The sequence below is a fragment of the Vitis vinifera genome, chromosome 14 (assembly GCF_030704535.1).
Source record: "Vitis vinifera cultivar Pinot Noir 40024 chromosome 14, ASM3070453v1".
Lineage (NCBI taxonomy): Eukaryota > Viridiplantae > Streptophyta > Magnoliopsida > Vitales > Vitaceae > Vitis > Vitis vinifera.
The window spans coordinates 27,898,338-27,915,103 of NC_081818.1; the positions used below are offsets into that span (position 1 = coordinate 27,898,338).

Sequence of the window (16,766 nt, forward strand, 5' to 3'; positions counted from 1 at the left end):
TTTTCCATAATTGCATAAAATAATGAAGCGTCACGGTTCATCTTGGTGACAACAAATACCCATATTCTCATCGAGTTTCACATGCTGTAGCAGTAGCCATTCTCTATCGTCAAAAATACCCAAATCAGATTTATCAAATTATCATAAAAAGGTCAAATTTATTAAAGCCATCAATGGAGAATTCTGCTCTGCGTCTTCCAAGTGGGTGGGGCCTGTTCATACATCCAGGCTAGAATTTAGAAATAATGTTACCAATTTCTAAAGCCTTTAGACAGACCGAGTCCTCTCCGCCTTTTTGCCTTTTTGCCTTTTCCGAGGAATTTCCGGATTTGAATCATCTTGCCGTGATTACACTGTGCCTAGTGCCAATATTTTGCCAACTTTCCACACATTCTCTTTCCGGAAAGTAGCCTCCCTTGATTGCTACCGGCCTTATAATAATTAATAATAACAATCTTTCCGTAAGAAAATTAATTGATCTGTTTTCTTAAATAAATAAAAAATCCCCTCAACACCTGAATTTTGGGTCAAAATGATTACCACAAAAATACACTTTCTAGACTTTTTTTTAAAACTTATATTAAATATAGCATTTTTTCAGTCACGTTCCTCCCACGAAAATGAAAGTCTCGTATCACAATTCAGGATTGATCACAGGGCGAATAAAAAGGCTCTTTCGGCCCAAAACTTGCGAGATTTACTTTTTCCATTTCTTGGATATCAAAAGGTTGGTAAATGTTATTGAAATAATAACCTATCAATTTCTTGATGAACAAGAAAATCAATTACAAGGAGCATGCTTCTTGGGACAGTTGCGGCACAATAAATTAAAACAGATACCTATTGCTATGAGTTTGTTGGGATTGCAGCACTTAATGTCCCCATTTCTCCATGCATTTATTAATTCATGTTCGTTTTAAAATCCAACCCCCCTTTCATACCTATTTATCATTCCCATCTATTACCCGACAATTTTATTTTATTTTATTTTATTTTATTATTATTATTATTTTTTAATGTTCTCTCACATTCCAGGGACTTTGCTTCTTGTACAAGAATGAATGCATCCACCATCATCGTCATGCGTGTGCTGTTCCTCTTGTTCTAGAAAGTCCACACCTTCATGTTCTAGAAAAACTTCGCCCTTTCCCTCGAGCTTGTTTGGAGACCAAGAAAATATTGTTATCTTTTTTGTTTTTTTTTTCCCTTGTCTTCGTTTTAGACTTTTCTCTTGCTTTTTGGATGAGTTGCCGTTTGCCAAACTGTGACATGCGTTTGCCCATCTGAAATGATGGGAATGGGAAATTATTGTACCGTTTGAAACTTGAAGTGTTCCTGTTTGGATGAATAGAAAATGGGCCCACGCCTGGAAAATACTAGGTAGAATTCTCAATCGATGGCCCTGCTGCCCTTTGTTTAGAGCTATTACGTATGAGCCTATGACGTTCAGGTGTTCTCGATGATTGATCTGGACCGTCGTTGGATGGATAAAACATCAGTTTCAATCTCACGGTTGGGATTGATGGTTTGTTCCATTGAGAAACTCCTTAGCTTTAAGACAAATGGCAGCAGCACCTTCATACATGCGAGTTGCGTTGTGCCACGTGGGACACGCAAGCACGTGAAGTGCCCGTGAGCACTTCGTTTCTTTTTTATTTAATTTATATCCGACGTGGCATATAATTGTTATTTTTGTTTAGAATCTTCTGAAAAATTGAAGGAAAGTGCTACAATTATTATTGAGAAATATTAATTTTTTTCCTTTTATATTGTAAATTATTTTATTCCGCTATTTTAGAAAATACTTAAAAATGTGAATCATGAAATCATTTAATCATTTAATAGCATTAAAATATTTGCTGCGCAGTGTGATTAAAGACACGTGGAGAAGTGAAAGGGGCCCACGTGGTAATGCCTACAAAAATAAATGAATCTAGTGGGATACACGCGGATTAGTTGAACAGTGGAAGAAGGCGATACAGAGAATACAGAGGGAAGGGAGGGAGAGCGTCAAAAGCGTCAACTCATTTATAATTTTTCTTCCCCCATTTCTGCCGTAGCAACTATAAAACCCTTGACTCCCTCTCTTTCTCTCCCCGAAAGTTTTGAGGGAAAATGGATTGGAGCCATCTTCAAATGCAGGAATGCCCTAGCTTCAACAGTTACTCGTCCGATAGGCTTGCCGACGTGGCGGCCAAGGTGGGCGAAGAGGAGTGTGCGAGTGACGATCGGAGAGTTGATGAGGATAATTTCGAGTTCACTTTCGTTTCGACGGGTGAGGTGTTGCGTGAAACTCAGATCGGCCCGGTTTTCCCGGTTTTCAACCGCGACCTTTTGGTGGAGGACGGTGAGGCGAAGACTCTGAGGTTTCCGCTGAAGAAATTGTTCATGGAGGAGCGGGATGGTATGTCTTCCTCGTCGTCGGACGCGGACGAGTTGGAGGGAATTCCAGAGGGAACGTACTGTGTCTGGCAGCCGAAGAAGGTGCCGGACACGCCGGAAAGGTGTAAGAAGAGCAGTTCGACTGGATCGGCGTCGAAGCGGTGGAGGTTCCGAGATTTACTCCGGCGAAGTAACAGCGAGGGTAAGGATTCCTTCGTGTTCCTCACTCCTTCCAAAAGAGAAGAGAAGGCGGAAATAACTGACAAATCTGATCACTCGAAGGAAACGAGGAACTCCGTCCACGCGAAGACCAACGTCGCCGGAAAAGCAAAGCCCAAGGTAATCTCCGGCGAAAAAGCGTCACCTCACGAAATATTCTACATGAAGAATCGAGCCATGAAGGAAGGAGATAAGAGACAGTCATTTCTGCCGTACAGGCGAGATCTAGTAGGCTTTTTCGCTAATGTGAGCCGGATGAACAAGAGCTTTCCTCTCTAAGCTCTAATTTTTCAATATATATTTTTTTTAATTTTAATTTTTTTACTTTTTCAGAGTATAGCGATGTGAATACCTCTTAATTTCTTTGTTTGTTTTTAATAACTTTGAGATTTAATATCGACTTAAAAGGTGTGAAATCATTGAAAGTATTACGGAATATTTATTTATGAATTTGGTTTTTTTTTGGACCCAAATATTATCATATATTTTATATGGAATATGAGCAACACTGGCTTTGTCACAGGAGTCGTGTTTTTCCAGGAAATGAAACTCATAAAAGGGGGTCTGAGAGACTAAAAGTGGTACAATCTTATAAATTTATGACCTATATCCATCATTGATTTGTTACCCATTATATTTGGTAAATTATGACCTAATTACACAAATTAAGAAAAACACAACTAATTAGCCGTCATGAATTTGAAAATAATTTTTGACTTGTTATATATATCCCAAATTCCTTTATTTATTTATTATAATTTCTATAAATGTTTTATTAAAAAAAACTATTAAAATATAAGAAAATCCAAACCAAGCTATATGGGATTCATAAGGATTAATTAAATAAATGCACTATTAACAACTAATCCATGCATGAATCTTTTTCATATTATTATCGGTCGTCTAAAAACCCGTTTGATAATGATTTTAAGAAACGTTTTTAATATTTTTAACATTTGAAAAAAAATATCATTTAGATGTTAAAAATATTATAAACGTTTTCTAAAATTACTGTCAAATGCACTCTAAATCTTGTGTTTCATTAACCATTAAATTTAAAGTGTGTTTGACAGTATATTCAAAATATTTTTAATTAAAGTGTTTTCTCTAAAAGTATTTTTAATAAAAGCATTTTATCTTAAAGTGTTTTTAAAAGAATCGTCTATCAGATTTTTTAGGTTAAAAATGTTTTATAAACTTATTGCTAAAAACACCCTTATTTTTCATCAAATGTATTTAATAATAATTTTAGAAAATATTTTTAATACTTAAAAATATTAAAAATGCTTTTTAAAATTAGCTAAAACTCAGCCTAAATGTTACCATGTAATTGTGGTAAAATGGAAGATCCCACAATCACCAAAATACCATTCAGAATTTACCTTTAAAGTAAAATTAACAAACATTGAAATATCTCTGAAAATTAATCATTTTCTAAAATATAAAATATCAAATTTGACCAAGGACCCCACTAGTTCTTAGGCCCCTAAAGGCTAACCCACCCCAAGTACCAAAAAGTCTAAAATCCCTTGACAAGACCTTAGTGTAGTGGTACCAAGAATCTTTACTACTTCACATTTACTTTCATGGCTCTCTCATTATTACCCACCTCCATTATCTCATACATCAATTCGCATTACTTTAGTTTATGATGCACATAACCCACACTATGGTTGATGAAATGAATTAGCATTTAACCCACTTTAAACAAAATAAATAAATAAATTAAAATATTTTTTAAAAAAATTTAAGCTTTTATCAATTGTGTCATTTTCTTAAACCCTACTTGTATGTATAATAACATTTCGATATTGTATGGAATAGTTACTTTTAGAAATACTTGTGTACATATCCTAATTTATTTTGTTATAATTTGAATATTCAATTTCTCCGTTATCATGATTGACTTGATGATCGAATCGTCATTAAACATAGTGACCTTTAACTTGTATCTCTTGGACTTCTCCTTGTCCGAACACTTGTAAAGTACAGTAAGGAAAATCGATAATACATAATTACATTATTTTAGTTTAATATATGAAGTATATCATAAACACCTAAAAAGTTAGCATTAAATATTTATTGATGATTAAATGAAATAGTGCTTAACCTACCGCCCCTTTCCCTTGCCCCCACCCCAAATTCAAAATTATCTTATTAATTAAGCCTTCAAATAAAAAATAAAAATAAAAAGGGAAAAAGAAAAAGCCCTTTAAGCTTTTGTAAGTGCTGTCATTTTCTTTTGGCCTATTAGTGAGTATGGTAACATCACAATCCTATGTGAAAGGGTGACTTGTATGAGCTCAATTGTGTGAACATGAATGGGGGGTTTTTCTTGAAGAGGCCACTAGATAGGATGTTACAAAACAAGTCTCTCCAATTAATGGCCTCAAATGGGAGTGAGTCTTTTCTCCATCTAGTCCATTTCATGATTCGATTGGGCCAACAAAGTTCCAAACTTCCATTTATTTCCAACTAGAAACCCACCACTTTAAAATCATCCCACAAAAATCGAAAAAATTAAAGTGGGATTCTACTTTAGCCTTTTTATCTATATGGGGTTGTAGAGAGGACAAATGGGTATGTGGAAAAAGTAGGATTAAAATTTCCCACTACCTTTTTGAATGCTAAGAGATGAGACAAATGGGTGTGAAGACAAATTATGTTACATTTCCCACCACTTTTTAAATGTTAAAGAGCTTTCTTCTTACCTTCTGAAAAAGTCTCTCTCTCTCCCTCTCTCTCTCTCTCTCTCTCTCTCTCTCTCTCTCTCTCTCTCTCTCTCTCTCTCTCTCTCTCTCTCTCTCTAATCCAAGCCAACTTTCCATGAATAGCAATGCCTTTAGCCATATGCCATGAAGGGTGGGTGACCTCTGGAATTGAGAAAAGCGCTTATGTCAAACGTGTTGCAAGTTTTTTTAGGCAGGGTGGCCACAAAATCAAAGTCCAAACCAACTTTCCATGAATAGCAATGCCTTCACAGCTATATGCCATGAAGGGGAGCCTCTAGAATTGAGAAAATTCTCAGAGTATGTATTAATCAATTAGGCTGAGTTCCACAGGAGCCACTTTATATTCAACACTAAGATATCGCTTATTGTGATGTATATGCTGAAATGCCAGTCATTCAGACTTAGACTTCGCCAATTTGCAGCTTAATTAATTTTTTTTGTGGAGAGAATTTTCCTAGAATGCTATCGTCTTCTGAAATTTTCTCACCTTTTGGAAAATGGGAAAAAGGAGATTAGGACATTTGCTTTGTGGCAGTTTGTGACTAATCTCCTCTTTTTGTTTTTTCTACAAAGGACAGATTTTTGAAGTGATTATTTAATTTAATTTTTTTTTTCTTTATGAAAGTCAAGGTTGAAGCATGGATAGAGCTTAGAAGTAGAATAATGTTGAGAACAAATGAGGAAGGATTTTAGCATAAAGGCCCATTAATATTATTGAAATATTTAATTAAAAATTTAAAACTTAAAAGGATGAAATAATTCTTAAATCGTGAATCTAATTATTTTTATATTTTTTTAAATAACTAATTTTTGACATAAATACCCTTTATCATTTCAAGTATTTATATGTAGGTTTTAAAAGAGAAATTTATTTTTATAATAAAATAATAAAGATATTTTTGTTTAAATAAGGCCAAAAAATGGGTGAAAAGTTAAATTTCAAAAATTGGGTTTTTAAAGATACTTTTAATCAAATAACCCTTAATTATTTATAAAAAAAAAAAGCCCTATTAATTGCTCAGTCCATCTTTTGAAGGCTTTTGAATTTTGAGCTTGGGAGGGTAACTTGGAGTATATTTGACAACTGTTTTTAAGAATGATTTCTCATTGTTTAGAAAATAAAAAAATAAAAAATCACTTTCAATCATTGCAAAATTATTTTCTATTTTTTGTTTTCAATAACAAAAATAAAGGTATTTTTAGAGAATATATTTTAATCATTTTCAATTATTTTTATTTGTTTTTTGGGGTTGTTTTAAAAAAATAAAGGACTAGATCATATTTAAAAAAAACTTAAAATGGGTTAAAAATATTTTAGGTTTATAAATAGACTTTTATTTTACAAAATATTAAAAAATAGTTTTTAAAAACTATTTTTAGAACTATTTCCGTACCAATCATGCTCTTAGCCCTGGGTATTTTAAAAAGGGAAAGGCCAACTTGTAATGTAATGGTGTCTTTTTGCCACCATCTTATGACCATTATGAAATATATGGACATTGATGAAAATGAAACTAATATTATTGGGTAGTTTTGATCTCATATATTTAGGCATCAAAATTTGTATCATAAAAATTAATCCAAAATTTCTTAATTATAATCTAATTCAATAAATAATATTAGAAAATTAATTCCATAATAAATATTAGTTAAACATGGAAAAAACAGCTATGTTTTCTTAGGATTTTGTTTTTTATTATTTTGGGCTAGGGTTGTTAATATAGGTTTTGGGCTTGGGCTTGTCGTTTAATTTGGGCTTGTTCTTATATTTGGGCCTTGGTATATTTTAAAATTTTGGGTTTGATTATTGGTATGGGCCTTGGGTTATTGTTTGGATGATGTCATTAATTTGGGCTTTCATTTATTTTATTGGAATGCACTTTGGTTTAGGCCTAATTGGATTGAGGTTCATGGCTAGGGCTACAATTTGGACAGTCAAGTTGGGTTGATAGCTAATCGGGTTAGGTTACAATTAAGAAAAATCAACACGAATAATAACTTAAGGTACACAATCCAAACATTATAGAAAGATTTTTAATCATATAATTCAATCAACCAGATCAACTTGAGTTTAACCTAACAAACTTGAACTCAACTTAAACTTAAAGAAATGAGATTGGGTTAGGCTTTAGTTAAATACCTTGGATTAAAGGTCAAATTGGATTGAATGCGATGATTAGGCTCAAGTTAGCCATCAATCGAACCAATCTATCGAAATGATCAAATTGAATCTACCCAACACATTTTTTGGCCATATATCATGTAATGATTAAAAACATAAAAACAACTCTTTTAATGATTAAAAAATTTATTCCCTATGTAATTTCAGTATCTAACAACAAAATTCACCACCAACCACATTGATCTCTGCTTTGAAGAATATTTGAACTTGAGTAATTTATAGATACATGCAAGATTGAATCGATATTAAACCTTAAAAAAATTAGATCCTATTAAGTTAGGAATAAGATATTCATGTTTATTAAATTATTTTGAGACAATTTGTCATTTTTTATAAAAAAAACTATGATTGTAGTAATTCTTTTAAATGCAATTTGATATATGCTTTTTATGAGTTATAATATATTAAAGAGATAATCTTGAAAAGTTAATAATTCATACATCATTAAATCATAAATATTAATTCATAGAGAGTTTATATACAATAAATAATAGATCAAAGATCCGAACTTTGCTTCGTTGTATGAACTTTGTCTCGTTGTAATATTACAGGATACTATTATTTATATACAATAAATAACATTGCATAATAGTGTTAGAATCAACTATCAAGTAAGAAGAATGTGTATCCTTAGTAAAGCGCTGAATCAACTAGGAAGAACATTTCCCCGTGGCAAAAAGTGAAGGGCCCACGTCACGTGAGTTCGCCACGACTCCCCCACCTCACCGTCACTTCTTCCTCAATCCCAATTCTTCAGCTCCATTGCATGTAACCGGTAGGCTTCACTCTCTGAACCTCTCCCGCCAAACCCTAGAAAATGGCTCTTTATCCTCTTCAGCTCTCCAGTTCCAGAGCTCTTCATCAATCTTCATTCCTCGGCCCTTTCTCCGCCTCTTCTTGGGGCAGAGATTTCTTGTGCTTCCCCAATGCAACTGCCGCTGTTACTTCGTCGAAAAAGGCGATTGCTAGGGTTTATGCAATGTCGAGTGACACTTCTTCTTCGTTCAAGATGAATCTGAATGAGTATATGGTCACTCTTGAGAAACCGCTCGGTATTCGGTTCGCTCTCTCCGCGGACGGCAAAGTCTTTGTCCATGCTCTTAAGAAAGGGGTAGAGTTCTCTTGAATTCTGATTATTCCATTGAATTTCCTTCAATTTTTGTTTTGTTGCTCATGTTTTGGATTATGCACTAGTGACTTGAGAGTATGAATGTCTTAAGGATGTTTCTTGGTTGTTTAATGATTAGGATTTTTTTTTTGTTTTTGTAGGGAAATGCAGAGAAGTCGAGAATAATTATGGTAGGGGACACTTTGAAAAAGGCAAGTGACTCGCCTGATGGTGGCCTTGTTGAGATCAAAGACTATGGTGATACACAGTAAGGATTTTGTTTCTTTTCGAAACTTAGAATCAATGATTGTTTTGCATTTTATTTGATTTATAAACTGTAAGTGATTATTAGTATGTGTCATTGCGAGATATTGTGATGCTGATTGAAGTGATTTATTCTATGTAATGTCATTGAAGCTAAAAAAAAAACATGATTTGATATTTAGTTGCCCCCAAATTAATACTTTGCTTAATTCTTGATTTAAATTGAGCTATTACTGACAGATGGAGAAGTGGTTACAACCCAAGTAAGGGTTTGATAGGTGGAATTTGGGTCCTTCATGACTTGCTTAGCTTATTATGGTTTATTGAAGTGGTATCGCGGCTTTACTCCAAATATTGATAATGTTATCTGTACTGTCTCACTGTAATCTTACTTTGTCTTTTGTTTATAAATATATAACATGCTCAATGAAACATTCTTTCTAATGCGTTTCAGCTACTGCTTTGTTTCCTGTGTCCTTGTGGTACACGTAGAAGTGAGTGACAGCACGAATAGGCTAGGTTTGGATGATGCATTATATGCTATATGTGTATTTTTCTGCCCTTTCTTTTTCTTTAGTTACAGAGACTTTCATGTTCTGAATCCTAACTTAGAATTCTTACAATCACTTTATGTTTTTTTTTTTCAATCAGAAAAATCACTTTATGTTTTAACTGTTGAAAGTTGGTTCTGTTCATTACTTTCATTTTTATTTTTTAGTTTTTGGTTTCCTCAGGAAGATGCTGGAGCAGAAAACAGGATCTTTTAGTCTCGTTCTTGAGAGGCCCTTCTCTCCTTTTCCAATTCAACAACTGCATCTAATGAGTGATCTTGATATTTTATTTAATAGAGGTCGTGTTCCTGTTGCCACTTGGAACAAAACTATATTGGCATCAAATTTGCAAACATGTTCTGACGGTGGTGGGAATTCTGGGTTTGTCACATTTTCACCAAAGTTTATAACTTCCCAAGGATGGAAGTTTCTGATGGGTCAAAATGGGGATGTTAACTCGAAAATGCAGAGAAACATTCTCTCTCCACCCATCAGCCAACTTGTTTGTATTTTTTCAGAGGAAGAGTCTGGAGATGTTGAATGGGCTCATGGGAGCTTTCCACTGGATGAATATATTAAGGCACTGGATCGTTCTAAAGGCGAACTATATTATAATCACTCTCTTGGTATGCGTTACAGTAAGGTGTGATGTTCAGCTTGTTTATGCCCTTCAATTACAATGATAATTATGCTACTTCTTTGAGGTGATTTAAATTACCAATTTGTTATATTTGTGTTGATCTATTGGTTAATGTTTAAGTCCACAAATATTTATTTTGCCCTGTCCATGGGAGGGAGTAGATGAAGATGCCTTTTCAATTGTTGTCGAAGCATTTCATGTTGCATTTCTAATTTTTTTTACTATTGTTTATTTTCCTAGATTACAGAGCAAATATACGTAGGATCATGCATCCAAACCGAAGCCGATGTGGAAACTTTGTCAAATGCAGTAGGTGCTCCTATACCTTTTATTTGAGCATAATTGTCATTTTTTTTACATACTTTTAACAAACTATAATTTTTTTCCTCATAATTATCCATCCTGTGAGCTTTGATTCATATGCATATTATGCAAACTGTAGAAGTCGGTCGAAGACATTTTGTTTTGCACGGGACAAGGAATCTTCTGTTTATATTTGAATGTTGTTGTATCAATTAATGTCATTTGCAAATTTATCAGTTCAGTATTAATCACTGACAACAAAAAAAAGAGAAAAAAAGAAAAATGAACAATCATAGGAGCTTTTTGGCTGCACTACAGAAAAAGATGCAGCAACTTGAGCATGCATTTCATGCAACCAGGAACCTTTTCAAGTCATAAACAATATAAATCATGGTAATGTTATTGTTGCTCATGCTGAACATTCATCCGAAATTTTATTCTATTATCTCGTTTATACTGTTGTGAGTGCCTGTCTGAGCTATGCTTTGCTTTGTGTGTGTCCTTGTGTAATGTGACTTGGGTCAGGAAAATATCTGTTGGGTGTATTGCATGTAATTTGTGTATGAACAGTTTTTTTTGTTCAGTTACTAAACAATGTAATTGAGACATTCTTGAAAACCTTAGATGCATCCATTAGCTTCTTCAATGTGGAATTTTTTGGTAGTCCCTGCATCTTTCATGGAATTGCAGTTCTTAACCTAATCAAGGAAAATAATCTATATTGACCAGAATTTAAATTTATCTGTGTTAATATTTTTTTTTTAATGAAATTAGTAAACAATCTCTTTGTAGTAAAGAATTAAATGTCTTGATTTTTGTCCCCTATTAGCAGTTTTGGATCAATTTTTCCTATTTTTTGGTTTTTATCTTTTTATTTCTTGATATCTTTCTTATTTATCAATTAATCTTGGTATTCTCTGCATGGGGTCTTGTTATTCCCCATTTCATTTCTCACATATGACGGCAGGAATTTTCTGCATCAGGGAATCACTGCCATACTGAATTTCCAGAGTGGAATTGAAGCAGAAAATTGGGGAATCAATTCCAGATCAATCAATGAGTCATGCCAAAAATTCAATATCCTTATGATCAACTATCCTATTAGGTAACTACAATGTTTTATGCCATTTTCTGTTTGTACATGAAAGACATTTCCTACTCTAATGGTATCTATTCCACTCAAATTAGCACTCGTTATCCATGAAGAGCATCTTTGCTTTCTATGTGAGGAGTTTATTTGACTTTCTACTCACCATTTCTAATTGATATGATACAATATCATTTATTGTGAATCCTCCTTGATGATGAGCCAGTTAATACGTATAAATATTAGCTTTATGGCTGAGATTTCTATCCTCATCACCTGGATATTCTGATGTATCCTGTCAGTAATCTCTGAAGTCCACTGCTTTAAATAGATGTTTTGTGCTCACATTGGAAATGAGCAATGAAATTCCATATTGATTAGCGTGTAATATTTTCATCAGTTACAGTATATGAGCGTGTTTGTGTATGATATGGTTTGCATGTAATATCATTTGCAGGGAGGTTGATTCTTATGGTATGAGGAAAAAACTACCATTTTGTGTTGGGCTCTTATTGCGCTTGTTAAAAAAGAATCATCGTGTGTTTGTCACTTGTACTACTGGTTTTGATCGGTCACCTGCTTGTGTGGTTGCATATCTGCACTGGATGACAGATACTTCCCTTCATGCAGCTTACAATTTCGTGACCGGGTTGCATTCATGCAGGCCTGACAGGTCTTTCTCACTAACTCTCTCAAATGTATTATATTTGTCATTTTTTCAAACAGGGTAAAACTCCTGAAACTTTTAGGTCTGCATAAAAATTTATGATTATGCTTCCTCATTCTCTCTCTGGATCCTGTCTATGTCAGCAGTTTTAGGACAAACTGTTTTTGTGGGAAAAAAGGGAAATTACGTTGTTGAACTGTGGTAGAAATTTTAAGCAGTGATTCTTTTTATATAGTAAAAAGTGACAAATTATATGATGGAAATCTGAATGAAGCACATAAAAATTTGTGTTTCTGGATCTCTCTATCAATTGAACAGATTTCTACATAGGCATTTGCAAAACAGACTGCTTTTGTGAAAGGAAAGAAAAGAAAAAAGTACAGTACTGAACTATGGTAAACATCTTTAGGAAGAAGTTGGTTACTGATAAAAATTGACAAATTATATTGATGGAACTCTGAATGCAGACCAGCAATTGCTTGGGCAACGTGGGATCTTATAGCCATGGTCGAAAAAGGCAAACACGATGGGCCTGCAACCCATGCTGTGACCTTTGTGTGGAATGGGCACGAGGTATTTGATGATTCAGTCATTACTCCATTTTACTTTTGATATTGATTTCTTATCACCTGAAATCAATGAGTAATCCAAATTAGTCTTCCTTGGCACTCTATTGGGCTAGAACTAATTCTATAAAAGATTTTGAAGTTTTTAAATTTGACTCCATTATCTCCAGAAAAACTTACTAGTTACAAAAGTATAGACTTTTTTGGTGCTTCTTGTAAGTCTGGTTTGTCTTTTTAATTTTTAAATTTTTTACTTTTATACAGGGGGAGGAGGTATTTTTGGTTGGAGATTTTACTGCAAACTGGAAAGAACCAATTAAGGCAGTCCACAAGGGTGGATCAAGATATGAAGTTGAAGTTAGACTTACACAAGGGAAGTAAGTGTTATTCCTTCCATCACTAGACTCAAAAGTTTTGAAATTCTAAACACTTTCTATGAGGCTTCATTGAGTTGAGACAAAAAAAATTTGGGTTGAGAAAATTTTTGTCCCCACTAAATTGTCAGTTTGGTGTGGAAGTTTTTCATCTTGATAATGGATGGTTCAAGTTCTGGGTTCACAATTATGATTTACCATGTGCTCAACCTGGCTCAAATGCGATCCTTGGCAGCTCTGTGCTCAGCAGCCTTATTACACCATAAAGGGACATAATCATCGTTACCTAACTTAAGAGCTTGGCATATGGGGCCTTTGTCTTATGTGTGTCTGGGTTAGATGTTATTTGCTTATGCCCATTGAGAGCTGCTTGCAATAGATTTACTGTGGCTATATCTATAAGTTTCATGGTTATCTGAAAGTATTCATGTCAGACAGAATGCAATTTTTTGAGATCCTTGCCTCATACATTCTGGAGATTTGTTTTTGTGAAACTTATTTTTAAAATATAATATGTTGATTGTCTTCAGGTACTACTATAAGTTTATTACTAATGGGCAATGGAGGCATTCGACAGCTTCACCAACAGAAAGGGATGAAAGGGCGAATGTTAACAATGTGATTGTGGTTGGTGATATTGCCAGTGTCAGGCCTTCTATCCAACAACAAAAGAAAGTTAGTGCATTCTGTTTTGTACATGGTGATACTTCTAAAAGTGCTAGTTCTTTTGTGTTCCTTATCAGATTCTCAAACATCCTTCCATCAATCCATGGTTTCACAATAGGTTCTACTTAGTGATATTTGTAACACCTAATTATAGGAACTTCAAAATAAATATCCACCCCTCTTGATCAAGGAGAAAAGAAGAAAGAAAGAAAAGCCTTAACCCTGTTAGCTATTGCTCCGCTAGGTATCCAGAATCTCTGATGCCCATGTCTCCCCACTTCTCTATTCAACTTGTTGGTTGATAGCATCCTGGCCTTGCCATCCTAAGGTGTTTTCCAGTATCTAGGAAACAGAGAAACATAGTCTAGTTAAACTTCGGGATTTTTTTTTGTTTGAAGTTCTTTATGTTGAGTACTTTTGTTGTCAACTGTTTGGTGAGGCATCCTCACTGATAATATTGAAGGGGAAGACAAGATTGAAAGTTTGTTATACCATCCACAACATAGGTACAAGCCTAAGCTATGTGTCTTGGAGTGCATCTAGACCCCTGTTCCCCCTGTTCCAGATAGCCTTCGCAGTCTCTCCCCATCATTACCAAAATTTTAAAAATAAAGTATTACTTTGTCTGAAGCTTGAGGGAATCAGTAGAATAGGTACTAGCTTTAATAACAGAATTTGTTGATGATGCAGTTTGAAGCATTATATTTCTGTTGCTGATGATTGCTTCTCTTTAATGTCGTAGGACTCCAATGTTGTAAAGGTGATTGAGAGGCAGTTGACCGAAAATGAGCGATTTATGCTGGCAAAGGCAGCCCGCTGCATTGCATTTTCTGTCTGTCCGATCAGACTGGCTCCCAAATAGTCAGACATACAACAATATCCTGACTGCCTGTTCCAATACATGCTGTTTCTGTAACTCAATTTGAACATCCCCTGGGTGAGGCATAGAAGGATCGTACCCTGCATCTACACTTTCAAGGTATTCTCACCAAGACATGAAGATGCCTATACTTTGTGCAAATGCAACTATAAGAAAGATCTATCTTCGGAAACATCAAAACTGAGATTATCTTTGAAGTTACTTCTTTACAGAGTTTCATGGACTGGCCTTGTAATCTATAGAAGATGGAGCTTTTACGCGACATTCACTCGGCAGTACCAGTCCAGTCTCAATATTAATACCCCATCCTATGTATTTGTATCGAATCAGTTGTTGTCTTTCAGTATTCCCTATTAGTATATATGTCCCTAAGGGGGTGCCATCAATAATGCCCAGTTGCTTCTAAAAGAAATTTGGCACTATATGTTTGAAATTAAGCTGCTTGGAACTCGACACAAGTATAGTTATGCATGTTGAATATTCTCGATATATATAGCTTTCAATATTTTAAATGGTAGTAGATGTGTTGTTCAAATACTAGTGACTGGGCATGCCGATGTGGATTTAATTGGGATGGTGAATAAGTTCAAATGGGAGGGTATAAGAATGTAGCTGTTCACGGAAAGCCCCATTCTTTGGGAAACTATTGTCCTTTCTAGTCTCAAAAAGTGACAATAAGATGACAACATTCTGTTGAACGTGAGGACCTGTATTTATTTTCTTCTGGAGGGCCTTTTTGCTAGAGAAAAAGTTTTACACGTTTGAGTGGACTAGTATAATTTCATTATTATTATTATTATTTGTCGAATGCCTGTTTCTGAATATTGTTTGATTGTTAAGGCTGCAAAATGATAAGTTGTTCAAACCATTTTGGATGAAATTTTACGTGACTGCGGGTGTAAAAAAGGTAGGGTTCCGACTATCTCAAAAAAATGGTTGAACAAATATGGTTAATTTATGTGTGGTGTTTGTGTTTGGTAGATCAACTTAATAAATAAAGGAATTTATTAATTTAATTTAAGTAATTAGGTAAATTAAATATATTTTATAAAATAATTTAATGATATAATTTAAATATATTTTATAAAATAATTTAGTGATATAATTTAAAATAAAAAATAATTAATTTATTTTTAAATCTATATCTTCATATTACATTTTTACTTTTTACCATGATTTTTTTGTCATTCTATAACCTTCATTATTATTTAATTTTTTTAATCGTAATTATAATTTATAAAGATAAATATGTTAATTTAATTATTCAAAATATGTTTTAACCTAATTTTATCAAATAATTTTAATACTTAAAGTAATAATTAAATAATAAGTTTTAACTTAATAATTAAAATAATTTAATTTAAAGTTAACTTAAGTCATTAAATAATAAGTATTAAGTTTTATCAAATATGCTCTTACAATCGAGTCTAAATGGAACTTTTAATAATAAAGTAAACAAAATGGAATTTGTTTAAATTCAATTTAATTCGGTAATGGGTTTTTAAGTCAATTTTTATAATTCTCAAGTTGAGTAGGTTTTTATGATCAGTTTGAATTGATTTGATCAATTGTGATTGGGTTCAATCAATTTTATCAATTTGTTTTTTTTTTCATTTTATTGATTAAGTTGGATGGGTTATATGGATCTCTGGATCTTCGCTTACACCTTAAGTAAATTTAGACATGGGTTTTCTAATGAATACAATGCATGTTCATAGCCATCCTGCAGTTGCATACACACTGGAAAGTATCATTGGCAATGTCGTACAAGAAAAGGGTTGTTTGGAAAATAAAAACTAAGGGTATTTATAAATTTGAAAATAGAAGAAAAGTAAACACTGGTCACATTTTTAAATTTGTAAAAGAAAGTGGCCCCACGCCACTTGTGGATGAAGTAGAGAATGTCGAAAAGATGACAAACAGATGTTCACATACTTTGAAATTTTGATTGCTTCATCCACCCTTTAATTACGTATAAATACCAAAGGTTTCCAATGAACAAAAGCGCCTTACTTACTCTTCTCTCTCTCTCTCTCTCTGATCAAGGTCTCCAAACTTCCATTGAGTGAAGCCATATTCTTTCAACTCCACCTCAGAAGGAAGATGAAATATGGCTCCATGATTTCGGTGGTTGCCTTGTTCAGA

General features: G+C 33.7%; 2 protein-coding genes across 7 annotated transcripts; both read left to right on the forward strand.

The window, feature by feature from the left end:
* Positions 1-862: 862 nt before the first annotated feature.
* Positions 863-3,074, forward strand: LOC100254241 (uncharacterized). The gene has a single exon (XM_002277774.5). The coding sequence runs from the start codon at positions 2,116-2,118 to the stop codon at positions 2,878-2,880; it is 765 nt and encodes a 254-aa protein (XP_002277810.1). The 5' UTR covers positions 863-2,115; the 3' UTR covers positions 2,881-3,074.
* Positions 3,075-8,121: 5,047 nt separating this feature from the next.
* LOC100252584 (phosphoglucan phosphatase LSF1, chloroplastic) lies at positions 8,122-15,138 on the forward strand. Of its 6 annotated transcripts, none has more exons than XR_009467621.1 (11): positions 8,172-8,626; positions 8,785-8,891; positions 9,622-10,081; positions 10,319-10,387; positions 11,365-11,486; positions 11,926-12,141; positions 12,603-12,708; positions 12,966-13,078; positions 13,606-13,775; positions 14,484-14,720; positions 14,820-15,138. XR_009467621.1 is itself a non-coding variant. In XM_002274262.5 (10 exons), exons 1-10 carry the CDS (start codon positions 8,333-8,335, stop codon positions 14,601-14,603), a joined length of 1,752 nt encoding a protein of 583 aa, XP_002274298.1. In that variant the 5' UTR covers positions 8,122-8,332; the 3' UTR covers positions 14,604-15,138. The 6 variants fall into 6 exon arrangements, 2 of the variants coding, with proteins under 2 accessions (XP_002274298.1, XP_010660911.1); XR_009467622.1 differs by having other exon boundaries at positions 14,834-15,138; XR_787628.3 differs by having other exon boundaries at positions 8,175-8,626; positions 13,606-13,750.
* The last annotated feature ends 1,628 nt before the right edge of the window (positions 15,139-16,766 follow it).

Excerpts from the sequence above, each read along its gene's own strand:
- LOC100252584 (XM_002274262.5), top strand. The coding sequence starts at position 8,333 with ATGGCTCTTTATCCTCTTCAGCTCTCCAGTTCCAGAGCTCTTCATCAA. Across the intron at positions 8,892-9,621 it reads AAAGACTATGGTGATACACA|GAAGATGCTGGAGCAGAAAA; the intron begins GTAAGGATTTTG and ends TGGTTTCCTCAG. Across the intron at positions 13,079-13,605 it reads GTTAGACTTACACAAGGGAA|GTACTACTATAAGTTTATTA; the intron begins GTAAGTGTTATT and ends GATTGTCTTCAG.
- LOC100254241 (XM_002277774.5), top strand. The coding sequence starts at position 2,116 with ATGGATTGGAGCCATCTTCAAATGCAGGAATGCCCTAGCTTCAACAGT.